Genomic DNA, 27,656 nt, shown 5'->3' on the forward strand with positions numbered 1-27,656 from the left:
GAACTACCAAACAACAGCCTGAACAGACTATACAGAGAACGGGGCCAGAGCAGTGATAGCGCATTCGTACAGCACCTACAAGGCCCCAGCTCTGAGTCACAGATTGTAGAAATATTTAAATGAGGGTCTTTCAGTAATTATTATAACCGACTGTAGCTGGCTGACTTCCCATTAGTCACAATGGACTATGAAGAGCCACATATGCGACACCTTTCTCCTTTGAGGAATTTATCTCCCCACATAAGTGTGTGCTGGCGCAATACGGGACCCTCAGGATTTGCTCTTGAATGCTCACAGGCCCCTGAAAAGCTATCATCTTTTAAAGTCCGGAAGGCAGGAAAACACAGTTCTCGTTTAGTGAAAGCTCTCTTCTAAAGAAAAATTCTCCCTCCCTACTACCCAACTTGGCTGTGCTCACACTCTGATAGTATTACCGAAACAAAACCAAAAGGGCCAGAGTCATGACACATCCTTCTGACCTAGGAGCAGGTTCCAGACCAAATCCTTTATAGACTTCTCAAGTTTCAAAAATTCTGACCTAAAGTTTTATCTCAGGAACTTGTAGCAAAACTACTCTTAGTTTTTTGTTTTTTTTATTCTTATTTGTGTGTATGCTGCATTGTGTGCAGGTACCAGTGGGAGCAGGAAGAGGGCGTCAGATTTCCAAAACACATGCAGTTGTGAGCCACTCAACATGGGTGCTGGGAACTGAGCCTGGGTCCTCTAGAACATCAGTGAGCACTCCTAACTTCTGAACCTCGCTCGGGTCCTACTCAGGTATCTTACATCCCTTGGATTCTGAGTTATTTCAGGTAAGAAGCAACCTCAGAGATAAAAGCCAGGGGTGGTACTCAAGCCTGTAATCCTAACACCCTGGAAGCAGAGGCAGGAAAATCACCAAGAGTTCAAAACTAGCCTAACTAGATACAATTTCCAGGTCAGCCTCATTTCCAGAGTGAGACTGCTTCCAAACCTGAAGTAACGACTGGTCCCTGTCGTAACTTGTCAGGGACTGTGGTTCATGTCTATCTTCCTACTATCGCAGAGTCCAGAGAGACCTTGTCCCAACTACTCAGACCCACATCCTGTGCTTCTGAAAGGGCGTGGCCTCGAGAATAACTTTCCATTAGAGGAAAAGGCAGCATCATTCCAGTTTGATCTTAAGAGGGACCTTAACACCATCCACAAAGAATCTGTTTTAGTTATTAATGGCTTGTTTTATTTTTTTAAAAAATGACTTTTTAACTGTATGTAGAGAACCAGGTTTTATAAAATAGTTTCATTCTCTATGTACGTGGATTACCTTAAAATATGGAGAACCAAATGCTTCTTTGGTGTTTCTCTTGTGGGAAAAACAACACACAGTCTCATCACATGGCTTTGCGATATTTATATTCCATTGCACAGATGTGGGCTATACAAATTAGTAACATGAGTCGTTTCTTAAATTCCAAACATTTCTCTAAAATCTTAGTACAGCAGAGGGCTAGGGTATTAAAACATCAGGCTGACATCATCCTCTAAAGTAGTTAAATGCAACACCAAAAATACTGCACATTTTAATTAAAGGAATATGTATTAGAGGGTGGGCTCCAGTGCTAACAACTAGGGAGCAGGGCTGGTAGCATCTAAGAGTAAAGTCACTGTGGTCATTTTAACATATGCAAATGACTAATTTTTAGGTAACCCTTCCTCTTGGAAGTGCAGAAGTAACACATACAAAAATCCGGATAAATGAAATTATTCTTAGAATGTAAGCTCTATGGAGAAGCAAATCTTACCTAGGACCCCGCACATTTGCTAACTCAAATGTCAAAGACACCACACTAACAAAAAAGAAAAGGTTTGATTTTGTTTGTTTGTTTTTTTAAGATAATGGTTTTAATTGAGATGAAAAGACAGTGAAGCCCTGTTTGCTACTTACACAAAAAGAAGATTTTAAAAAATAATCACTGCACAAAATACAAGGGAGGGCTATGCTGTGGCATTAAATTTCTCCCCACGCTTTTCTTGACTGCTCAAGAACAAATTGAAGTTTCCACAACAAATTTGTTCTCGAAATGCCGAATGTTGAAACAGTCACTGGCTTCGCGCTTCTGAATACCTGTTTGAGAAGGCAAAGGGTTTTATTGGTAAATGTTCTGGTCCTTTAGTGCTAACTCTTCACAATAATCCTCACAGTCGCTCTTTAGACATGAAGAAGTATGCCAATCTCTATCCATCCCAAAATTTATGTACTGTATGGAAGTTGTTTTTCTCTGCGTCTTTTCAAATATCATAGCAACCAGTAACGGAGCTTTACAAACTGCTTACTGGTGTATGAGCGCGAAGATTTGGGAGATGCTCTAGCTATGTATGGTGCGCTCACACGCCCATGTGTGCCTGCTGCTGCACTGCACAGCAGGACGGACAAACATCATTCTATCAAATTGGCTTTAGAAAATTATAAACCAGGATAGTAACTTGTATGTAAGAAACGAAGGGGTGGGTTTCAGATGACTGATCAGCCTGAGGTGAGAACACTGTCATTCCAAGTATGAGAAACGGCCGGAGAGGCTTGTTAACCGGGGGACACCGTCCCAGAGACAACAGACTGCGGTGTCCTGACTTTAGTTCTGCATTGGTAATGGGCACATGCTGCCACTCTCACTGCTCAGGGGAAAAACAAGGTTAAGGGACTGGGCAAAGCTGCACGGTGGGTGTCAGTGTTCTGGATTCCTCACCCACAGTTCTTCCTAAGTCACCTGGCTACGGCTGTCCTCAGTATGAGCCCAGAGGTGAATGGCCCTGTGAGAATTCAAATCCCTGAGAAGTCAAGTGAAAGGCTGAAGAGAGACCTCTGGATACTGAGACCTTCTCTTTCCCGTGCCTGAGCCATGATGGGAATGCAGAGTCAAAGGTGACTTTTCTACATTCAAGTTGAGGGGCGGGCATCTCCAGGCAATGACATTCATGCTGACTATCTGGAGGAAGTGGTTCTGGCATTAGGACGATTCTAAGTCACAGAAATACTAACCAAATGAGACACACAGTATCCTACGGCAGAATGTCACCCACAACGCCCACGTGCCATAGGACCTGTCGGATCGTCCTTACCTCTAATACTTTCTCGGCGCTGCAGCTTGTAGGTTTCCTTGTCGTGACACAGCCGATAGATGAAGAAGCCCAGGTGCTCCACGTTTTCGATGCGGTCGGTAATCACCATGTGCTCATGAATAAGGTACGACTGGGGCAAGTAGGTTCCAGCCTACAGCGGGAAAATGGAACACGAAACTTTCGAGGGAGCCAACGAGAAAGGCAGGCTCAGGTGACAGCATGCCGGGGGACCGCTTTCTGGAGTTGCTTCTTTCCTCCCACTACGCATTTTATGGATTGCACTCACACGGTCAGGCTCGTATAGCAAGCACTCTTACCTGCTGAGATTTCTCCAGTCCAATTTTCAATGTTTTTAAAATTTTTTTTTCTTCCTCCCCACCCCATTTTTTCAAGACAGGGTTTCTCTGTGTAGCCCTGGCTGTCTTAGAATTCACTCTGTAGACCAGGCTGGCCTCAAAGGTACAGAGATACGCGTGCCTCTGCCTCCTGAGTGCTGGGATTAAAGGTGTGCGCCGACACCACCCAGCTGAAAATGTTGTTTTTAACTTCAACTTTAAAGCATTAAACAGAAGAGGAAAGAATGCACACACAAGTGTCAGCACTTTGTTAGAAACCCTTGGCTACATTCCAGAAGAGTGCGCTCCCCGAAGGCTCACTTTTCCAAGAGAAATTCTGAGACACTGTAGCCACATCATACCTTGATGTTAATAAGTAGCTCCAACAGGTTTCTGGGTGGCATGACGATGGATGTGTTCAGAGGGATCACGTAGCACTTGTCCAGGTTAAGGTCCAGGTAAGCAGTGAGTTTCTGGAGAAAAGACAAATCTCAGTCAGATCAGTGTGCCTGAGAGACACAGCAACTGCGTTGTAAGCATGGACCGGTCAGATCAGTGTGTGTCAGAGACACAGCAACTGGTACCAGCAAGATGGGCTACCTTTAGAACTGCATTTAGGCAGGATCAGCAGGCAAGCCAGAGGCAGTGAGGTATAAGAAGGCCAGGGCTCAGAGGGAAAGGAACCTAAGTCTATTCTTGTCTATCTCATTTGAGACAATGCTCCCCTGTGTGGAACAGGCTGGCCTCGAACTTGCGATCCTTCAGTTTCAGCCTCCCCAGTGCTGGGATAAAATGTACACTTTTAGTCACCAACTCCCCCACCCCAAACACCTGCCATCCTCTCTCTTAAGTAACAACTAAACCCTAAATAGCAGAATTTAGCAGGTATTAAAAAATGACAACTGCAAACATCCCAGCGAGCCTGTGCTCTTTGCACAGCCCTGTGCATCAGCTCACCTTGTTGAAGTCATGCACGATGTTGGCAGGGTCGCTGTCTGCGAACTCTGGCACAGGCACGCTGATGAATTCAACCTCGTCCTCCTCAAAGATCTTAATATTCTCTTCAACTGTCTGGTAGCTAGCGGCTGGGGCATCTGCAGAAGGCTCGTTCAAGATGACGTCATCTTTGATGTACTTGAGTCCGCAGTAGTACACATCATCCGGCTACAGGGTTGAAAACACCACGTTTGAACAATTCCGCAGGAGACAGGTCTTTATATGCGAGCCTCACTTAAGCTGGCGCCTCGATCTAAATAACATTTTGCTTACAAACTCCTACTTTTCAGACGACAAGTCAGACAGTTTAATTACAGAGTTAACACATTCTTTATCAGATTCTGAAACTGTCTTTTTTTTTTTTTTAAAGGCCTTTCAGAGGGAGAAAGGCAGCTGATTTCCTCTTTACTCTTTGGGTAGATAAACACAGTATGAAAGATTTCTGGTGTCAAGTAAATCTGAAGAAACATACAGGCCTGCTTCTACTTGTAGGCAGTTTCTCATAAGACACATTCAGAAGCAAATCATGTTTTCCTTTCTTTTGTAACAGGATCTCAGGTACCCAGGCTGCCCTGTACCTTGCTGTATAGCCAAGGATAACCTTAAACTTTTGATCCTCTAGCTTCTACCATACCTAGCTTATGTTGAGGTGGTGAGATTGCACCTACTCACATAGATAAATTATAAAAATATTTTTAAAGTATACCTATATAAAGTCTGAGTATGAAACAAAACATTTTGATACCAAAAATTCTCTCTTGACAGGGGAATTGCAGATTATTCTTTGCAGATTATTCTTTTTGTGGCTTATGCTTTGTATAAAATGAAACACTACACAGGAGTGGTGGTGGTGTATGCCATGTGTCTCAGCACATTCAGTGAAGGTAGAGGGAACAAAAGTTCAATGCCACACTTATCTATTTCAAAAAAACAAAAACAAAAACAAAAAATACCCTATAAATTCAATCACATTTATCAACATGTCTGTCATCTTGAATAATATGTTAAGAATGGAATTCATGTAACCTTTGGAAGAAGACTTCAAAATTTATTTAAAAGTCTCATTGACAAGCGTTTCTCCCTACTCTTGAAACTTAAACATTTGAAGTAACCAAACAAGCTTTAAAGTAAATTTCTCCCAAGATTCCTTAAGGCCGAGGATTGGGCAGACAATATCGTAAACCATCATTAAGTGGAATAAGTGTCTTGACACACTGAGAGTCCTATGAACACTGAGTTACAGGCAACTTTCCCCAAACTGATGTCATCAACATTTCTGCAAAGTTACCCAACTCTTAAGACAATCATGCACTGACCCAAACTGGCTATCCAGTGATGGGTTTGTCAACACTGTAGCTTCTATGTTCATCAGTGGCAATTCACCATACATCTCTTTGGTATCAACTATGTTAGAAAAATCAATGTCTATTTTTAAAACAAAACAAAACAAAAAAAATCCGACAACTTAAACTCATCTGCAGTACCCAAACATCACCATTCTGCTTTCAATGATTGTATGCTTCATTTTCTGGTAAACATATGAGCAATTAAAGGATCTAGACAGACAGTGCATGCTTAGAGCAAGGTAAAGACACCATGCTCTGAGTCACATTGTAAATGGGAAAAAAAATCCAGACCAAAAATAATTCTCCTAGAGCTAGCAAGACTACATATTGGGTAAAGGGTACTTGCCACCAAACCTAACAATTTGAATTCAATCCCTGGGAGAACTGACTCCCCAAACTGTCTCTAACCATGCCCCTCCCACATACACAAATGTATCAAAAAGAAGTCTAAATATCTTTTTATGATACCTGAAGTGCAAAATACTTGTACAGGTAGGCACCTCCAAGGATGACACCAGCAAGCATGAAGGCCAGTCCGAAGCACATGCACCAACACCACGCTCTTCTCTGCCCAACTGGGACCACGTCCTCCGGGTCCTAGACCAGGAAAAAAACAGCCAATTAATACACAATCACAGAAGGCCTGGCATTATCGATGACGATAAAGACAGAAAGAATTAAGGCTCTGATCAAACCCAACCATGGAATGAGGAAGAGGGGCACCCAGGGGTACTTCTAGGCAGAACTGTGCCTCTGTCTTTCTCTTTCAATTCCATCTAGTACAATGTCTTGAGCAGTAATAAAAACAAACCACTATTTCTATTTTCCATACAAATTTTAGTGCTATCTTCTAACATTTGAAATGCAGGAGAGGTAACAACACACAATCTTGTCTTACAGTATTATAAAGGCTGCATCACACAGCTCAGATAGTTTCTAATTGGCTCATTTATAAAATTGCTACCTTTACAAGTCGTTTATTGATTCCATTTCAGATATAAAACCATTCCTAAAGATCTACAGGAAAAGCGAACCGAACACTAACAAGAGGGATAGGACACCAAAATTATTTGAATTAGCAGGACAAAGTTACTTATCTAGAATTAATTCTGTACTTCCACCCCTACCTGAATATCACTTTGATAATGGTTTTCATTTTCTTTTTAAGAAGCAGCCTTAAAACCCAATATGGACTACCTCATCATGAAATGGTAGGCTTAACCTAGGTCTCTATCACAGCATATCAACAAGGGAGACAGAAAGAGCTGGATGAGTAATGAATAAGAACACAGTGCGTCTATCGGCCCAAGGGAGGAGATGTGGCTAACGTGACAAGCCACTCAGGAATGAAAGCTGCAGTTCTCCATTTCTGATTATAAGGTAAGAGATCACATCTGGACACTACTGGGCAAAGTCCAGCTCCAGGTTCTGTAGCCAACATAACAGTGGGAGGCTAGACAGATGCACACCTTTGTGTTGTTGGGAGAGGGCCTCACCATGGCGCCCAAGCTGACCTCAAAGCTGCGGTAATCCTCCTGCCTCTGCTCCCGCCTTTACATTCACAGAGTAGATGGCTTTATTTGTAAACATAGAACCTTACAGAATAACAAATAATATTCCATGTCAGGTTCAGACCAAAAGCTGTGGAGGGGACTACATTTTAGACAGTTCTCATTGACAATCGTGTGTGGTTATTTAGATCCACGAGTCTACTGAAGTATAACATGGATGGGAGTGAACCTGGGAAAATTTATATCCTACCAGTGAAAAGTTCTAAGAACTCCAGATATGTGACAAGAAGGCTTTAGAGATGCAAATAAGAAAGCACACAAGTTCTGCCTGAGCCTGCCTGACAATGTCGCAGGAGACAAAAGTATTCCCAGCATAATTACTCTTAGGGTGGGGCAAAGTGTGGGGGTTGGAATGACGGATGAAAACGGTCACTCTTGGCATTTGGTACCAGCTGCTCAGACAGCCAAGTACACACATACCCAAGCCTATCTGCCAGGCCCCCTCCTACGAGCGCACAAATGAATAGCACAGGATCATGGGTGGATGCCAAGAAGGAATATACAGTCTCACTGTCACACAGACAGTGAACTCTCGGGCTTTCTGCTTTATCATTTTAACTACACAACAAACAATAATTCTGAAAAGATATTATACATGTCTAATACGTTTAAACAGCAGTTGTATTAGACACCAGGAATACAGACTCTGCCAAGAAAAAGATAGGCTGGACCATTCTGGGAAATATGCAAAAAAAGCCAAATAGGATGTGTATACCTGGAACCCCAGCACTTGGGGGTCATGACCAGTGACTGCCATGAGTTGGAGATCAGCCTAGACTACACAGTCAACTCTAGACCAGCCTGATCTATCATGTAAAAGCCCGTCTCCTGTCTAATCAGACACAAAATAACATAAGTAGGGGCTCTGATAGGAAAAATCCACAGAGCATGAGACAAGATGAGTTAAGGGGGAGACTTCCCAGGGAGAAGACATGGCATGGAGGGTTACAGGTCACACACACATTGCCAGGCAGAAGATGTTCCAGGAAATGAAATAAAAGATCAAGAACGAATACAACCATGAAGGCGGGATATAGGACACTGCCAGGGAGACAGGGTGCAGCCGAGTGTTCAGTCTGGCGGGAGGGACCCTAGCACGAAGAGTAGTAACTGGGGCAGGCCACAGAGGGTCTAGGGATGGAGATTTAAAAAATCATTCTAGGACAACAGAAGAGACTGATTTGTTAAAGAATATCACCTTAAAACACCTTTTAAAAACAGTTACTCGGCACCTGAAACACGGCTTGAGAATAAAGCAGCAACAAGAGTCTCAGTAGCAAAATGACAGCCCCAAGTCCATATACCACGGGAACTTCCGAGCAGCTCTGCCATCTTCAAAGCCTGATCTGTTTCCTCTACACTGCTTAGTCACTTGCTTTCCTGCGTTAGAAATTCACGTAGAGATCTAATCTTGCTCCTAGGCGAGACAGTTCCTGTGTTTGTGCGTGTTCATTTGGCATTCCTGGAAGCTCTAATCCACGCTTGGCACTCGGTTAATAACATGCAGATAATTGATGATTGGAGGAAGAAAGGGCTTGGCTGTTTAACTGTTCCTGATTCACAGAAGTTGTGTCAGCAGCCAGAAAGATAAGGGAGGGGACAACATCATCACCTGTGATGCACAGCACACTGGCTATTTGGGAGAGGCAGCGCCTGCACTTAACCCAACATCAGTTAAGGCCGGCCACGTGGAACCTACTGGGCGAGATCCCGTAAGAAATGTGAGTAAGTCATGTTTTGTATAGTCAGCCATTTCTGAATTACAACAGGTATGGAAGACATGATGGCCCACATTACAGTCTGTGTTACAGAGCAAGCAGAAAGCACTTTCAAGATGAAGGCTATTAATTAAGTTGAGTCTTAGTTAGTGGCTGAGGGAGATCTGCCACAAACTCAAGGCCAACCTGGGCTACATAGTGTGTTCCAGTCAGCCAGAGCTACAGTGTCAAAAAATAAAAATAAAATTAAAAATATAGGAAAAAAAACCTACAATAAAACCTCAGAGAGCAAACCCCGTAACTGTTGGTTTACTAAAACTCACACGATAGCCTTCCTAGTCAGAGTACAAAGATGCTCAGTATTAAAGCTGAGCCTGCTTCTACTCAGTGCGGTACCTGACATCCCGGTCAGCACACAGAAGACAATATGCACAGGGTGAGAAAAAAATGAAACTGTTAAAAAAAATAACAAAATCAAATTATTCTACTAAAGATCAATTATAAAACATCACCTGTTAAGCCTATAATCCTGGCACCCGGGAAGCAGAAGTGAAAGATGAGAGTTCAAGATACAGCTGTGCAAGATGGCTGGGTGCCTAAGAGTCGCACTGTCCTTGCCAGGAAGACGGCTGGGTGCTTAGGAGCTGTACTGCTTTTGCCAGGGAGCCCAGGCTCAGTTCCCAGCACCCACATCACATCAGGTGGCTCGCAAGCATCTTGTAACTCTAGCTCCCAGGGATCCACCACTTACGACCCGGAGATCCACATGTGGTACACGTGCCTTCACAGGCACGTGCACACACAAGATTAAAAAACATTTGAAAAAATAACAAGTAAATTCAAGTAATTTTGCCAATTTTAAGAATACCTAGGTTTTATGAAAACCTGCTTCCAAATACCAAAAAGAAAATAAATCACTTGTTAAATACCTATTTATAACATCATTATTCAAACTTGTCCCAAACTAAAACCAACCCCAATATTCATTAGCTGGTAAGTAAATTTCCATTTATCACATCCACATTATGGAATTAAACAGCAGAAGTCCTGTATTTTGTGTGTATTTTAACATTTTATAATTTAAAAAAAGAGAAGCCCATCCCCACGGTCTCAGGAGTGTTCTTCTTTCTCTTAACCCTAGTGCTTAAAACCCGCATTAGAAATCTCTTCAAAACCTCCCAAGTCTGCTTCAAACAAGGAAAAGAAGAAAGTTCACTAAGAAGCAAGCTGTTCACGGGGGTACGGTACCAACTCTACTTGGCCTGATTTAACTGAAGTCACAGATTCCCTGCCTGCACGGCCCTGGAACTGGTGCACCTCAACTATGCTGAGAACTCCCGCAGGTCCTACATAATTACCATCTCCCTAGTCCTCCTCAATGTCAGGACTGTAGCCCAGTTTATAGAGGAAGAAAGCCGAGCACACTCGGGACTACTCCCATCCTCAGGAGGCTGAGGGGCACAGGCTGCGGTCAGAGGGCAGCCTGGGCAACTTAAATTAGACACACACACACACACACACACACACACACACACACAGACTGGGACCCAGTGTGGCAGAGTGCTTGGCTGACCCACGAAGACCCAGGTTCACTCTCCAATACACAGACATGGCTCCGTAGTTCTCTCTCGGGTACCACAATATTTTCTGGTTGGAATAAATCCTACCAGACAGCAAAGCAAGATTACTTAACTCTATCTTAAGCAAAATGAAGGCTAAATTGTGTTTTACTTCCATTAGTTATGAATTAGGTCACCTCAATCATTCCCCTAAGAGGCTTCAATAAAAGGGCTTCTATCAGAAACGTAGCTCAAATAAAATGTAGGGCTTAAATTTTTTTAAAACTCTGTTTCAAAGTAACAAGCACTTCACATTCTTCAATGCTTCCATTTGAACCTTATTTACATAATGAATGGAGCACGGAGCATTTTAAACGATGTTTTCCAAAGCCCTTCAAATGGAGCATCTTGCGGCAGTGTCTCAGTACTAAGAACGACAAGGCCAGGCTAGGATGTAGGTGAGTGGGGAGGATGCTTGTCCAGCACAGTGAAGCCCTCGGGCTTGAGCTTCAGTACCAGGGATGGTGGGTACCAGCGACTATGCCCTGAGGATGCAGAGGGAGGCGTAGAACTTCAAGGTCACCTTTAGCTACAAAGGGAGCTAACACAGCAGACCCTGTCTCAGTAAATAGATAAATAAATAAAATGTTCCAAAGACAGCCTGAGGGTGGGGAGACTATGGCATAAAAATACAAAGTATAAAAATAAGACAGACTAGAGGAAAGAAAAAAATAAAGAATTAATATACTTAGTTCAAAATAGCATGAACTACTGAACATCATAAACAGATTACTAGATTTTTAAATATGCTGGGCTAATATAGGTATATATTGACAGGGTATTACATAAGGCAACAATCAAAAGGAACCCCTCGGAGAAGATGGGGGGGTTCTCTCTTGGAGCTCCTCCTGGCCTTGGGAATTCTTTCCCCACTTTTCCAGAAGAAATCTACATTTGCTCTGCTTGAAAGAAAATAAAAAGATTTTGACATTTCCTTGCATGCAAAGCAGAAAGAGAAGTAGAAACTGGGTGTGCGGCTCAGCTCCAAGCACCTGCCTGCTCTGCTCAAGGCGTGGGCTCAGCCCGCCCCTTCGCTAATTCCAGGCCATGCTTGGGCTCAGCTCAGCACCTGGAGATTACTACAGCTGAGATTTCCCTCTTTTCAGGTGTCTCATCAAGTCAGTCTCCCGCAATTCCGGAAAGTTATATTGTGAGATATTTACTGTATACATTTTAACTTGGCTCCTAGGCAAACAAAACTTCTACGGAAACTTGATTTTTGTGCCATCACGATGTTCTTCCCAGATTCATTGCAATTGGAAATACTTTCTACAATAAGTAGTGGTTTTAAGTAAGGGGAAAAAAGGGGGTTTGAACTGTTTTTCTTTTTTCCTCTTGGTATTAGGAACTGTACCTAGAGTCTTCACTCAAGACAAGCGCTCTGTCTCCAGCCCATTTTTCTTTTCTTATAAAATTTTTGATTTTGAGGGAGATCTCACTAAGCTGTTCAGGAAACCCTTTGGGCCTGTGGCAGTCACACTCAGGATTACTGGCATGTGCCACCAGGCCTGCCGTGCTCCGGGCTTTAGAGGATGGGCAATGCTCTGCTTGCCTGCTTCCATGTTAGCTACTCTTCTCAGTAGAGAAGAGTCAGGAGGACACACCTCGTGATCTGTCCACCATCATTACCAAGAGTATCTGAGGAAAGCGAGGCAGAACCTCAGGCTGCAAGCTAACCGTTGTGAAGGACAACTACCGTTTGCCTGCCTTCTCTCTTCTACATTGCTGTATATAAATTCTGCTTCCCAATTTGCTTCCCCTACAGGACTGCCATTGTCTCCATTACTGACAAAGTCCACACAGGAGTGTTTATCACCTTTGACACATAAACAGGAAGCAGCCTCCCAGGGCTGGGCATGCGCTGAAGGGAACAGAGAGCTGCTCTTCGCATTCAAGGGCCATAGTTCACAGTGGCCTCAGCCAAGTTAATTAGTATTGAGCTGCTATTAGGAGGCAGCTCCGTGTTGGTCGCGAGTTATCGAATTGGTCTATATTTAGAACAGGGGAGGGTAAAAGAAAGGAGCACTTTTAGTGGCAGCGCCGACGTCGACGATACTGCTGCTCACAGAAAGAGAAACAACCGTTTAAGCTATTGCGTAACAACCTAGAGAAATACATAAAATCTGAATAGATTATAAAATGAGTTAAGCAAGCAGGTCAGAATTGAGAGAAAAAAAACTCAGTAAGGTTGTAAAATTACTGCACTTGGTGCAGGAGGATTTTCAGTCAATTTTGTATCCTTAGGGCAAAGCAGGGTATCGGACGCAAAGTAAGATACTATTGAATATTAATTTATGAGTAACTTAAAATCTATCGTTTTCTCATGCTTTTCCCATCGCTTAAAAGATGACCATCATTTCTCTAGTATTTATTCTCTCTACTATCTGAACTTTACCATGAATAGCTTATGAAGCAAATTTTCGTCACCTTTCCCGCTCATATGCTTAGTTAGAAAGTAAAGGAGTAATGAATGGCAGGTGTTAACATCGCATGCAAGTTCTATCTGTTGTTAGTGAAGCAGCCTCTACTGGGGACGAATCAGCTGGCAGAGACAGGCTTCTCCCTCCCACCAGAATCTGACTGTTCCGAACGACAGCCAGCCTCCTAACACCTTCACGCAGTCACAGATGGTCCACAACTACCTAATTCATCACCACGAACCAAGTCAAGACTGGAAAAAGAACCAACCCTGCCCCGACTCACATTTTATAAGAAGGTTGAATTTTAATGAAACACAGTAATTGTATATATTTATATTAAAAAGTAAGCAATTCTATTTGACAGGCAGAACCTTTGGTAATTCTAAGTGTACCCTTTGAAAAATATAAAATTAATTTTATTCCTACTTATTATCTTACTGCAAGAACGGGACTAAAAACACCCAGGGCCTGATCCTCTATCACTAGCCTACATCACAGACCCATAGAAAATAACTTACATGTGAACATTTATAGACATCCTCCATCCGAGTTTGAAAATCTGAAAACTAACACAATGACTAAGCAGCTGGACACGATGTAGGTATCTACATCTACATGCAACGCCAGCCCCTGGGAGCCTGAGAGCAAGAGGACCTTGAGTTTGGAGAGAGCCTGCCACACATAGCAAGGTAAAAATATGTACTGAGTCCTAGGTACCCAATCTCAGTCTCCCAAGAGCAGACACGCTGCCCTCTCCACAGTGGTCAGGTAAGAAGTACTTTGGCTCAATGGCTCAGCTGTCTGCAATGAGCGCAGACATCACTGGTTAACAGAGGAGGTGCTGTGTGTCAGCTTGGGACTGTAATCACAGCACTCAGGAAGAGTGGAAATTCAAGAGAATCCTCCATTACACAGCTGGATTTGAGGTCAATCTGGGCCTTGACCAGAAACCCAAAAATAAATCAATAAATTCAAAATAAAGTGAAAATTCAGTGCAAGTGTTTGATCTTGGCTCCTTATTCTACCATGCTTCTGGCTCTGGGGCCCAGGGGTCTCAGTGCCCTTGAACATGCTGTCAAATCCATCATCAAGTTATACAGGCTAGCTTATGAACAACTTCTGGAAGCGTTGCACATGGGGCGAAACAATAAAGGACAATATTTAGGTTGCTACATCTGAAAACAAATCATAAAAAGCCAAGATATAAATGAAAGGCTAGGTGTGGTGATGAAAACCTGTAGTTATCAGATTCAGGAAGCAGAGGCAGAAGGATCACTGCAAGTTCAGGGCCAGCCTTGGGCTACATAGCAAGTTCTAGTCAAGCCAGGGCTACACTTTCAGACACACACACAAAAAAAAAAAAAGAAAGAAAGAAAGAAAGAAACAGTGAAAAGTATTCACTGCAAAGGGAAATTCAGAGTCGGGGCAGTAAAAGTGTAACGCAAAATCCCAACATAGGTAGTGAGCAGTCTCAAAATTACTCCTGAGGTCAGCAGTCTTGGCTCTTTGGAGAGGCCATCAGAGAATGAGGGTTCATTTTTCTAGGTCATCTTGTCAGGTCTTAAATTAGTGCCAATAATCCAGACGGTTTCCATTATTATCCATTATTAATTATCATTAGGCCTATTGTTAGTGCAAAGGGAATATTCTAATTAAACTTTCAAAAGCTACGGTGACGGCAGAGCTGAAAGTCCTAATATTGATTTTCAGCTAATGCTTATCTTCTGAAAACTCAATGGAGCGATGGGGAAGGCAAAGCGAGCAAGCGAGCCGCCTTTAGCCGCACAGAAGGGAAGCACTGGACAGCAGAGCTCTGTCCCCATGTCTCCGGAGGGAACACACCAAAGCCTGGGCATTAGAGCCTCAGGCATCTGCAGAGGGGACACAAGCAGCCCGGAAGGAAACGCATGGAGAAGCAGACGCCAGAGCAGCAGCAGGCAGGGAGACGTGGCCAGTGTTCCCCAGCACCTAGGAACCACAGCTGAAGTAGAATTTCATACCAGATGATACCGGATACCAAACAACCGATGGAATGAGAGGGTCAGGCGGGAATGTGCACGCCTGCAATCCTGGCGCTCGAGAAACCAAGACAGGAAGATCAGAGTGACAGTAAGGATAAGGCAAGTGTTGGCGATCCATCATTCTGGGCCAGCCTAAGCTACAGAAAGAGATAACCGCAGAAGAAAAGACAGAAGGAAGGGAGGCAGGGAGGGAGAGGAAGAAAGATGGGCATACTCAGATATGCAAGGCTTTACAAGTTTTTAATCACAGATTTTTTTTTTAAACAGATCAAATGAATGGAAGCAAAGACAACCCAGAATGACCGACTCTCCAGTGGGCCTGAAGATACAGAAAGCAATTAGACTACTGTCAGAGATGAACTACCAAATACTACATAGAAAATTAAGCCACGGTCTCTCCAGTTTCAAGAAACAACAATCAAATCTTGACAAAAGGAAAAGATTTTAGGGCTGAAAAGGTGGTCTGATGGTTAGGAGCACTGACTGTTCTTCCAAAGGACCCAGGTTCAATTCCCAGCACCCACATGGCAGCTCACAACTGTCTGTAACTTGTCCTTGAGATACACAGACATAAGCAGGCAAAATACCAACACACATAAAAAAGTTTCTTTTAAAAAAGGAAAAAGGTTTTTTACAGGAAAGGAAGTACAATGGAAGCAAACACACTACTCTGGCAGTGTACCAGACAGTGCTTGTCAAGAACAATAAAAGCACTGGCTATCAACTTAGCAAGAAGTTACTATGTATACCAAGAGAACAGATTTCGTGTATAGTTGAAAAACACATACACATACACACACACACTCACACACACGCTAACTACAGTCACCTTTCATTTGGATACTGCCAGTGAGTACGTATTAAAACCAGAAAAACTAAAAATAAACTTTTGGAAATAACATTAAAGAGCAGAATAAGCAAGTATTTGTAGTCACTGTTACCCAAATGTGGTCCAGAAACCCCCTCCGAGATCCACAGTCCTATCATTAAGCTGGGATGCTGTGTTCACTCTCACGTCTCAGTGGGCAGCAGTTTTCCACAAGCGGAACGTGACATCGTAGCCAACAGCACGGACATGCAGATTCCAGCCATCTCCTGTCAAGTGTTCACTGCCCACTGCACGGCTCTGACAGCCTACTCTTAAACTGTTAGAGTTGTTCAGAAATGCTGGTGACTCACAAATGGCTGCTTATGCTCATGTAAGGGGACTAAGCACTCGGCCTTCTTTCTGATAGAGTAAATATCTCTTTACATACAGCCTGTAGAATGCAAAAATTCCTTGGGTTAAGGAACAATTTTTAACTTTTACTCAAGAGGTTCTGAGACTAAAACGTTTGAGAATCCCTGACTCAGAGAAATGTGGAGCTCAGACCACCATGGGGAGCTGGGCAGCGTTGACGCATGAAGACATCAGAGTGTGCTCTGCTCGGTGAAGCCACCAAGAGCGGCCTAGTGGCCAAACTGTCATACGAGACGAGAAGTGGCTAAGAAGGGAACATAATTGCTTCTGATTAATTTAAGAACTCTGACATTACAGGAGTGATTGTCTCTAAGGAGAGAAGACATAGTGTAAAAAAAAATAATTTTTCCAGTTGGTGGCAAAATTCTTTCCACACCTAGGGTTAGTTCAGTTGCAAACATTTAAAATGATCTGTCACTCGAGAGCAGAAATTCTGTGTGTACCTGCACCACAGCCTCTAGAAGGCGTTCCTGTAAGCTATTGCAAGCCTACTGACATTTTAAAACTAAATTCTACTGGTACCTATTATGTACTAGATAAATACACATTTTTAACCCTAATGGTTTTTATGTTGAAGGAATCTAGACCAACAGAAATGTCAGTACTGTCCTACAATTGGAATGAGGTGGGAAATGGAGAACAGCATCACAGTAATATTCCCAGGTAGGACTGGTTGCGGGGCGGGGGCACGACTTCTGAGTCCAATACTCACCGTGTTGCTGATGAAAACAGATGCAGAGACCTGAGGTGATGCAGTCGATACAGCACATGAGACATCAAGGCAAGGTTCAGACCTGACCGCAACACTAGAGTTCCCACCGCTGAACTGATGTCCGAACTGCATCCCTAGCCCCATTTACTGAGGGCACTAGGCACAAGGGAAGAATGTCATTTTTAAATTCTCTTTATCCTAATCATTAGAAAATGTAGGATTCAGTCTATTTCCTACGCCCCACCTGAACACAAGAGCCGGTCTTTGCTAGGTTTGCTTTCCACAAGAAAGGGGATTATAAAAACGGTGGCCCATGTCAAGCCATTAGTGGTTCTAGCCAAATTATCGTATGAATTTATATGAAAACCCTCACTTGCCTTTAAAACTATGGTATTATAGGGTATTACGGGAGTAGCTCAGGAGTACAAGTGTGGGCTTACTTTGCGGGTCCAATAACCAAGAAATAATGGTATTACAGGGTATTATGCAGAGCAGCCCAGTGCTGGGGTGTGGGTTTACTCTGTGGGTCCTGTAACCAAGAGATAACTACACCAGCAGCAGCAGTAGCAACAGTCGACCTGATTTTTAAAAATGAAAACCGAAGACAGTCTAACTTGCTTACTATGTAAAACCTTCAGCTGCATCAGTTCACCTTCCTGGGTGATAAGAGGCACTGTGTCTGCCACGCTCTTTAGCATGCCTAGCCCTGCTCTACCTAAAACTGGTGGGACTGGGGACTTTTCCATACCATCCAAAAAGTAAGCGCCAAGAAAAACTAAGCGAGGAACAATGACCATCTCTGAAAGCCACCTTTCCCTAGTCTAACAGGGGAGCTTTTGGATACTGCGGTGATCTAAGCAATTTAATTAACAATGAGAATTGCCTAGGCATGGCTAGGCATGGCGGTGCATGCCTGTAATCCTAGGACCGAGACACGGAGGCAGGAAGAAAGACATGGGTTTGGGGCCAGTCTGGTCCACACAGCCTATTTCAAGTTAGCCTGTGTTACAAAGCAAGACCCAACTCAGAAAACATAGGGAGAACTTGAGAGAGAAAAAGGGTAAGAAATATAGCTATTTGGGTTTTTTATGGTAGTTAATTTTAACCTGGTACAATAGCTCAAGTCTGATGTCAAGGCACCCAGGAGGCCAAGGCAGGAAGAGAGGAGTGAGTTCAGAGTCAGGTCCTGGGTCAGCCTACGTCACACAGTGAGATTTGTCTCTAAAACTTCTAAATATTGGAATCATATTTAAGAAAAAAATAAAATTTAAGCTTTATACTCACTATGAAAACTTAAATTTCTTAAATAAACCTTAATTTCTAAAAATAATTTGGCGCTAAAAGTTAAAGATTCGAAGCCAGGTGTGATAGCACATGCCTTTAATTTCCATACTCGGGGTACAGAGGCAGGTAGACAGCTGCGAGTTTTGAGGTTAGCCTGGTCTACATAGTGAGTTCCAAGAGAGCCAAAGCTGCCATAGTGTGATCTTGTTTCCAAAAAAAAAAGTAGTAGAAAAATGTTTAAATATTTGAATATTAAAAATCTACTAAAGCTTATTCCTGAAGATATGGAATTCAACTACCTTGTTGAATACCTGTGTAAACAAAAATGTTCATCTGAGTATTTCAAATTCGCACCTGAATCTCTTAGCACTTTTCAGCCTGAGGCAGGAGTATAGGTTCTGGCCCAGCCTGGGAAACAACAGTGAAGTTCTATTTCAAAAGACAAAAAACAAACCAAACCAACCAACCAACCAAACAAACAAAACGAGGTTCTAATGCCATGTATATTGTCAGCTTCTCAAATAAACTTGAGATGTAACTTAAAATTGCTAGCATTAATAAACCACACTATAAACTTATTTCAACATTAACCTCTCTTCCATCATACTTATATTAGCTCAAAGTCATGAATCCCTCCAGGAACCCTGTGAGCATCGGTAGCCAAGACAATGAGCACAACGACTCCTGCCAACCCTAGAGGGGTCATTCCTGTAACTCGATTCGATCTTTCCTGTTTTAGGACTAGGGCGTCTATTGAGTTGACTTTGTCCTACAACAGGACGACTATTGCAACAATTCACAGTGCTTTTTTTTCTCCTCAACTCAAAGTACGGACTTTAAGAAAAAAAAAATCAGTACTCCTTTAAGTGTTCACTCAATGATGGGTAACACACCATGAGCTTAAGGCTTGTGAGACTATGGATCCATATACAGGGTGTGGAAATCACAATGAAGTAATGGGTTTTTTCCTCAGTGCTTTCTGTTTCAGTGATTTTTAAAGGTAGCACACCAAGTAATGAACTTCATTCTGTTAAGTGGAAAGTTTTAAAATGATGCCCTGAGGGTGACTTCTGCCACGCCATCGTAAGCCTTGACCTTTCTGCTGTCCATCTTGTAAAGGACTATCACTTGAGGCTCCCCGAAGTCGCAGTCGAGAGCCTGGGACAGCTTTAAGCAGCAACATTAACTATTTTCTAAGACATTCAGATAATCATCACCTTGAGACTGAGAGGCGTGAAGTCCCTTATCTTAACAGGTAGTGGCTGTGGCCTGAATCCTTCACTGGGAAAAGTCCTCAACTCCTCCTTCAGTCTCCAGGCTTTAATTAAGGTGACACATTTAGGGTTGGAGAAATAGCTCAGGGCGGGGGTGTAAAGCCCTTGTCAAGCTCCGCCAAGGCTCCAGGTTCAATTCCCAGGGCCGCGCAAGTGGAACTCTTGCCAAACAGTTAAAGAGAGCACATTTACTTTGACCCATTTCTTTGTCCAGGAAGATCTTTACTAGCACGGTGTCATACAAAGCGATCCAAGAGGCTTTAGTCAAAACACGAATTCAGAAAGCATTCTCCTTTTTAAGAAAACAATGCAGCTTTTGAAGTCACTTCAAATATTTGGGTTATGGTTTGAAGAAACTGCAGTGTCTCAGATTACTGCCCCATACATTCCTCTCTGGGCATTAACACACAGGTCAGGCTTCTCCAACACAAAATCAACACTTGGAAGATGAACACTGAACACGTCAAATATACCTCTACCATAAATGTGTTTGAGATTTTTCTGGTTTTAAAAAAAAATACTGCTGTTGACATAAAACTCTAAGGTGGTAAGAGTTGAATTTCGTGAGTTCTTAGAGGTTTGAGATTATGCCAAGGACAACATCCGGTCTTCTCCAGCAGGGAACCCTTATCCTGGCAGCTAACTTGTCCTTCAACCGTACAATGCCAGTGTGCAACCTCACCCACCCTCAAAAGCCAGGGTGCCCCCAGCAGAGACGGACAGAGCAATTTATGTCTCCCAGCACCAAACTCTTCCCTTCAGACATCCATTATGGAGGCCAAGACCTAATGAATGCAAGCGTTTTACGGGCTCTTGCCAGGCATGATGGTACACGCTCGTCTCAGTATGAAGAGCACCTTCCAGGCCAGCCCGATCTACGGCGAGTTCGAGGCCAGCCGAGTCTACTCTACAATCGACTTACACAAAATTATGTTCCTAGGTAACAAGCACTCTGGCTAAAGAGAGCCAAGTTCCCAGCCCCTCTACAGATCAACGCGTCTTACTGCTGTCATACATTTTATGTCCTTCCTCTACTCCCTCAAGCCACAAAAAATACCAAAACCATCACCACAAACTGAAACCTAGATTATTAAATTGTTCAGTCCTGATTGTGAAAATAGAGAAAAATCAGAAAGCATAAACTAGATTTTGTGACAGCTCAGTGTGCTCTTCACTCCCCACACCCGTGATGCCTTTTTTTTTTTGGCTCTGCAAGCAATTTACCTCTTGCCATCTATGGCAAGCAGCTTGTGAGGCCATCTAATGAAGCAAACGAGTTTTGTTTTTCTGAGGGTTGCTACTGAGCAAAGGGGGTTCATGATTAGGTACTGCAACAAGAACGCCTGCTTACTCCCCTGCTCCACAGCGAGGTGAGCAAAAGTGAGAACCTGCTTTATTACATAATCCTCCCTTCTATTTAGTTCCTTTTTCTTTAGCCACTGCCTCTCAGAAGGACTCAAGGGAGGAATGAAACAAATTCAACATGGAAAGGAAGACAGGAAACTGTCTTGTGAGGGAGAGGGAGGGAACTTGTTTTCTTCTCCTATAACAAAAACAATAGCACTGTAAAAGCAGGATGGGGCAGGACAGGGGTGCAATCTCAACACTCCAGAAGTGGAGACTAGAGGATCGGGAGTCATCATCAGCTACGTACCAAGTTCAAGACCAGTCTAGGCCATGTGAGACCCTGACTCAAACCAAAACTCCAAACAGCAATTTTAATTATTGCAAAAATGCAATTATGTAACCCTAGCATTTTCATATAATTATTTTAAAACTGAAAAGAGTCCTTGTGGGCCATCTGGTTCTATCCTCTCCTCTTACACAAAGGAAAAGTAAAATTTACGTCTTAAAAAAAATTCAACAGTTATTCTGGGATATATTTGGGACTTCTGATATAGGAACAGTATTTTCTTGGTATTTGCACACGTACACAAGTTTTCCAAGGTTCAAAGAAAGCGTTGAGCACAAAAATCAAGGACTGCAGTCTGTATCATAATGTATGCCTATCATTTCAAACTGATCTTGTCACACAAATCATGATACCATGATTCTTGCTCTGCCTGTGCCTCTAAGAGCTTTGTGTCTATGAGGACAGGTCTGGGAAGAAGACAACACAGTCAACAGGAAAACATGGAAGAAACAGAATGCCAACTAGTTGAGATAGTGTAATCAAAAAAAACAAACAAACAAAACAGCTGCTGGAATCACAGCTACTGCGAGGACAGCAGCCACACTGGAGCAGTGGAACTTCTTCCAGAAGGTTCTCTGCAGAGAAAGATACAGCAGCAGAAGCCGAGAACAGCATTAAGCACAGAAAGATAAGTTACATAAGCCAGTGAGGGAAGCGAGTGATCAGAATCCTTATGGCACCAGGTCGGGGATCCCAGAGGGGAAAGCCTCAAGCACAATTAAAAACAAAACAAAAACAAAACGAAACCAAAAAAAAACCCTGGTCCATGTTTACTGTGGTCCCTGAGAGTTAAAAGTCTTAAAAACGCCTTTCTTTTGGCATTCTGAACCCTAACTAGCCTAGTGTGGTCCCCTTGACTGAAGGAAATGCCCCAGGCTAATCACACTAAGGTTAATTTTGTTCCCAGCCCAGGCGGTCAGACAAGGTGGTTGTCACAGTCCTGCCCAAAGGAGCACCAGAACATTATGTAATCACTCCGCAGCCCTGAAAGGAGATCAGAAGTTCTCTCCCAGACGGCCGTCCTTAAGTAGGCTTCTGCTTTATCCTTCCTACTTTCATCGTGGATAAATATTGTCACCCCACCCCACACTGAGAAAAGGCTCCCAGCTTTGAGAATACAGAATGGAGAAAAGAATTAGTTATATCTTTTGGATTAATCAATTTGGCTGTGGTTTCTGTGTGGCTATGAAGGAACACGAACCCTCACTACTTAATCGCAGGATTTTTCTGTGGACACAGATCAGAGAAATTAAGGAATAAATGTGAAGTACAGAACTACAGTTACCTTGAAATAAAAATTAAACTGTGGTGGGCATATGAGTACTCCTAACAGCCTGAAAATAGGACCACTTCTGCATAAAGGACAGGATTTGTCACCAGTCTGGTTCAAACCTGCTCAGCAAAGTGAATTCTGGTGTCTGTCCAGAGTTTCAAACCTTCACAACCGTGGAATAAAGGATAGAGAAACAACATCACTGAGACTTTAGAGTGGGAAGCATTGTATCTTCGAAACTTAAACATATACCTACCTATACAACAACATTAAGAGTACATATTTGAAGCTGAACATGGTTGTGCACACCTGTAATCCCAGCTCTTGGGAAGAAGATGGAGGATCAGGAGTTCTAGCCTAGTTTGAGCCAGACCAAACTCGAGGCTCCACAAACAAGGATACTGACGGGAGGCTGTTGTCACTGGGTACCTGACTACAGACCTAGTAGAGAGAAAATGTGCACCTCCCAAGGGGATATAAGGTGCCACCGCAATTTTCACCTGTGAATTCTTCTAACCGGTTTTCAGGACCAAGACTGTTTGCACTGGGTTCAGGAAAACAATACTAAACCCAAAACCTTTAATCCTTTAAGGGAACGAGCTCTCTCTTCCTATCTCAGGGGAAGGCAGTCATTTAAAAATCAACCCGATGTTTGTTTTTAGCTGGAACAGTTCCAGAAAACAAGGACAAGCCACTCAGATTGCCATTATGTTCTCAAAAATTTTATAGGTTAGTGGCCTGTTTCTTAACAGTAATTTTCATTACATCATTAAAAAAAACTTAATGCTTGTACCAGAGACACAAATGATTGTTTTTAAGTCAAAACTAAAACTACCCAAGTGATAATAGGTACTGAAAAGTATTATGAAAAATTAAGCAACAACTACAGTTAGTATCTGTTAAGTATCAAATGTCTGCAGTCTAAAGACTAGGCAGAAGAGAAAAACTTAAGAGACAATTACATTTATGTTTAAAAGAACATTGTAAGTCACTTTAAAAGCTAGAATCCAGTGACGGCTTTGCTCACGCTTATTCAGTGTTAACAGGATTTGGAGAAATGAGGGTGGATCTTGTAGGGACAGGAGCCCTACATTTAGATTCCAGGTTTCACTTATCAGTAGTTCCCACAAAGACGCCGATAACATTTAAAGATCAACTGTTGGTTACACGGCAACAGCCACAATAGCAATTACTTTCACCTGGAATATTTGTTACACTAATAAAATCAACACCCAGAAACTACTCCCAGTATACGGTTGTCCTCTCCCCCTCCAGACCCCAAGGTGAGGTTCACCTGCCCACACCGAAGGCTGTTTGTAGGCTAAGGGGGTTTGTAAAAGAAAAAGCTTTTATAAGATGCTTACAGTTACTGGACTTAGTCCAAGGGCTGTTCAGCCTAGAAACGAAAGTATGAAACAACAGAGGTTTAGGCTTGTTATGATGTCAGCCATTTTAGGCACAGTATTTATACTGGAACAAAGTGCCAAACTCCGTGGCGGCGGTGCCAGTCGCTGTAGATCCCCAGGCGACCAAGCCAGGTGCAAAGCGGCAGGCGCTTGCACACCTGCGCAACTGTCCCCGCGGGGGTCTCCAGGGCCGAGACCCCGCCCGCTGCACACGCACTACGGTACCCGGGAGCGGAGGGCCGCCTGGGCACCCGTCCCCTCCGTGGGGACCCCGCCCGCGACCCCAGCCCGGACCTTGCAATCCACAGCCACGGCATCCGGAGGGATGATGAGCGCCTCCTCACTGCTCTTGGGCTCGTCCTTCTTGGACTCCTTCTGGGCCAGCGCCGAGTTGAACGTCACCTTCACCATGGTGCGGCCTGGGGCGCCCTGCGGGCGGCGGCGGCAAAGGCTGGTGTCGCGGGTGACGGGATCCCGGCTGCGTGTGCAGCCTGGTCGGCCGAGCTCAGGGCGCGACGCTGCGGCGGAGAAGCAGACTGCGCGAAAGCAGCAGCGGCTCAGAGCAGCCCAGTTCCCGGCCTCGCAGCTGGGGCACGGGCGCGGGGAGGGACCCGGAGGGGCGTGGTCCTAGGGGCGGGGCCTGGGGAGGGGCGGGTCCTGGCTCCTTGCCAGACTCTCCCTGTTTCCTCCCCCCCCCCCCCCCCAAGCTCAGTGGGAATCTGGCCAGGTTTTGTGGAGGGCGCGCCTGGCTGAGCTAGAACTTGCTGCCCCTCCGGGCTGCCTGGATTTTCCGGTTCTGAATTCCCTTCCAGCTAGTTGACCTCTGGGGGCCCAGTGTTGCAGGTTGATAAGAGAATGAAGTGAACTCTCTTGGTTGGCTGCATAGGATAAATTAACCTCTAAAAAACCCCAGAGTGTCTTCAATTGTGAGCCCCAAAGGCTGTGGAATTTTTGTGTGAGAAAATAAAATAAACTAAAAACTCCATTTACTTATTACTTACCAAGCGACTCAGTAGAGCATAGGAATATTTGAAGTGCTGTGTCCTGGTGATCTAACTTATCTCGCATAGACCTCACCCTAAGGCGTTGCCTGACTGACTAAGCTGGTCTTTTCTTCCTCCAGAGGTCAGTGCCAGCCTGATCCCAATCTAATGACAAAGAGCCCTCTTGAGCAATTTGTGTTCCTGAAATCCCACACCAGTCAAACAAAATATAGCGACCATGCTCATTTTTGAAAACAAGCGAAAAATAAATTAAATTAGAAAAAAACAATATGTGCACCAGGCCAATCTGTGATTTGTGATAGTGTATTGAGGTTAAGTCCTGATTTTATTTCAAAATAAAAAGTCTTCATTGAAGTGGTTTCTCTTATGGCTGACAGAAGGCACTGGTCCATACTCCTCCTGGGTTTTCAGCTGTGTCAGCAGATGGTCCTTTAGTCAAATGGTTGATCTTCTACCCTTCTGAACACTGTCATCCTTGTTCACCAAGAGTTGTGCCTGTCAGCCAGAAGGTTCCTACTGTGACCTGTCAGTTTTAGCCTAGGTAAACTGCCCTGCCAGGGCACCTGGATGCTCAAATTGGCAGGGGGTGCCAGTATTGAGACATGGAGGCTTCTTTTCAGGTGGAAGAACAGCATCCTTTATTGTGCCCCGAGCTAAAGCCTTTTATACCTCTACTGCTTCTGTGGACAAACACCGGCCAGAAAGAACACAAACATCCTTGTCAATTACAGACCACAAGGAAGTTCCGCTGTCGATGTCGGTCAGGGTAGCTAGATCACAACAGTAATTGAAGAAAGCAGTTGGGGGGGGGGGGCACTTGGCTCTGTTCAAGGAGGGAACTATATTTTAAAATCTCCATAGAGTTCTGGATCACAAATATCTGAGAAAACTGCTCTTGAGAGGTAAATCTAGGGTGAGAAAGAAATCCAGTCTAGACCTTGAGTTTTCTTTGATATTTTGAGATTCCAGGCAAAATAAAATAAGCATGGGAAAGAGCTGTGTTCCAGCTCTGACCATCTTCACAGTAGCCGTCTGCATGATTTTTGCTGCAGCGTATTTAAATGCCTTCAAGGGGAGGCACTTGTGCATAGGGCAACACTGTGCTGTTCAAAATGCCAGCTGGCTTTTGAAAACTGGAATGTAGCTGGGCGCGATATCAAACATCTTCAATCCCAGGGCTTTGAAGGCAGACGCAGGTAGGTCTCTGGGAGTTTGAAGCCGGCCTGGTCTACGTTGCAAGTTCAAGGCCAGCCAAGGCCGCATAGAAAGACAAAACAGCAACAAGAATGAAAAATAGACTCTAATACCACAGAGCTGACCTCTGTGGTCACATACCTCTCTCATTTCATAAGTTTCCCAGGACATTATAATCAAAGACCAGGGAATTCTGAAAGCAAAGCATATAGGACAAAATTATAAGTTACTTGAAACATCTTAATTTCAATTTTTTTTGTTTTTAAAGATGTATTTATTTTGTACACATGAATGTTTTGTCTCCATGTGTTTATGTGTATCGCGTAATGTTTTGTCTCCATGTGTTTATGTGTGTTTGTGCCTGAGGAAGTCAGAAAAGTGAGTGAGATCCCCTAAAACTGGAGTTACAAGTGGTTGTGAGCCACCACGTGGGTGCTGGGAACCAATCTCAGGTCGTCTGGAAGAGTAGCAAGTGCTTTTAACCACTGAGTCATCTCTCCAGTCCCATATCTTTACTTCTAATTCTAGAATTGAGCAGAACTCCGTTCCATGAAAGAGGAGGTGAGGGGGTGGTTGGTTTTAAAAATAGAAAAAAAAATAAGCTGAAGAAAGCAGTTTCAAAAAATAAAAAAACAGATTGTCATTTCAAAGTCACATTCAAGGCAGAGTCAAGGAAGCAGAACGACAGAAACTCAGCTAATGATTGATATTAGGTCACATGGGGTCAAATACACTAATGATAATGATAGAGCCTATACCTGAGTTAGTCAATCCTGAAAAAGTGAGTTTTATTAGACATCAAATAGTACAGTGTATTAAGACAAAACAAAACAAACAAACAAACAAAGGCCTTACAGGGAGGAGACTTCCCTTTCAGACCTGAGAGGCCCATCCTTGAAGGGAGAGCTGGCATGAGAAGGGCAGGAGAAGCCTCCTCGGAGAGGAGCCTGAGGAGGACTTTGAGAAATCCCAGAGCAAATCCCAAGAACAAAGGGAACAGCAGACTCTTCGAAATGTGGGGACTGGTGAGAAGTTTTGCATCATGTGATTGAACTCAACATTTTGGACACACGACAAGGAGCAAGGAGGACTCAGGACCCGTTAGGATCACAACAGGGGGCTCCTGCTAGGTATGAGAGTTTCTGAAGTCGGTGGCTAGGCCTGATCTATTTAGGCTGTGCGATCTTGCCTGGTAAGAGTAATCTCTGTCTTTTAAAGGGTTTTGTTTCCCCTTTTTATTTATTTATTTTTTAAGAAGAAGAGGAAAAAGGAAAAAAAAGTTTATTACCATGCCCATTTGAAATAGGCCAGTGGGAGAAATTGAGACTGTTGTATCCGCAACCTTTATTCCCCAAAGTCAAATAATTCCCAGGGTGACATAGAACGTCCTGTAAATTGACTTCATTTTGGTTTCCAGTACTTTTTGCGGGAGCTTACTCTAAAACAAGGTCTTC

General features: G+C 43.5%; 1 protein-coding gene across 1 annotated transcript; it reads right to left on the bottom strand.

Moving 5' to 3' along the window:
• Positions 1-1,375: 1,375 nt before the first annotated feature.
• Positions 1,376-24,581, bottom strand: Itm2b (integral membrane protein 2B). Its single transcript, XM_048421827.3, has 6 exons — positions 24,299-24,581; positions 6,242-6,370; positions 4,389-4,595; positions 3,794-3,904; positions 3,097-3,247; positions 1,376-2,104 (listed from the first exon to the last, which is right to left on the bottom strand). Exons 1-6 carry the CDS (start codon positions 24,413-24,415, stop codon positions 2,019-2,021), a joined length of 801 nt encoding a protein of 266 aa, XP_048277784.3. The 5' UTR covers positions 24,416-24,581; the 3' UTR covers positions 1,376-2,018.
• Between the last annotated feature and the right edge of the window lie 3,075 nt (positions 24,582-27,656).

Source organism: Myodes glareolus, chromosome 12, assembly GCF_982192425.1.
Source record: "Myodes glareolus chromosome 12, mMyoGla1.1, whole genome shotgun sequence".
In the NCBI taxonomy this organism is placed as follows: domain Eukaryota; kingdom Metazoa; phylum Chordata; class Mammalia; order Rodentia; family Cricetidae; genus Myodes; species Myodes glareolus.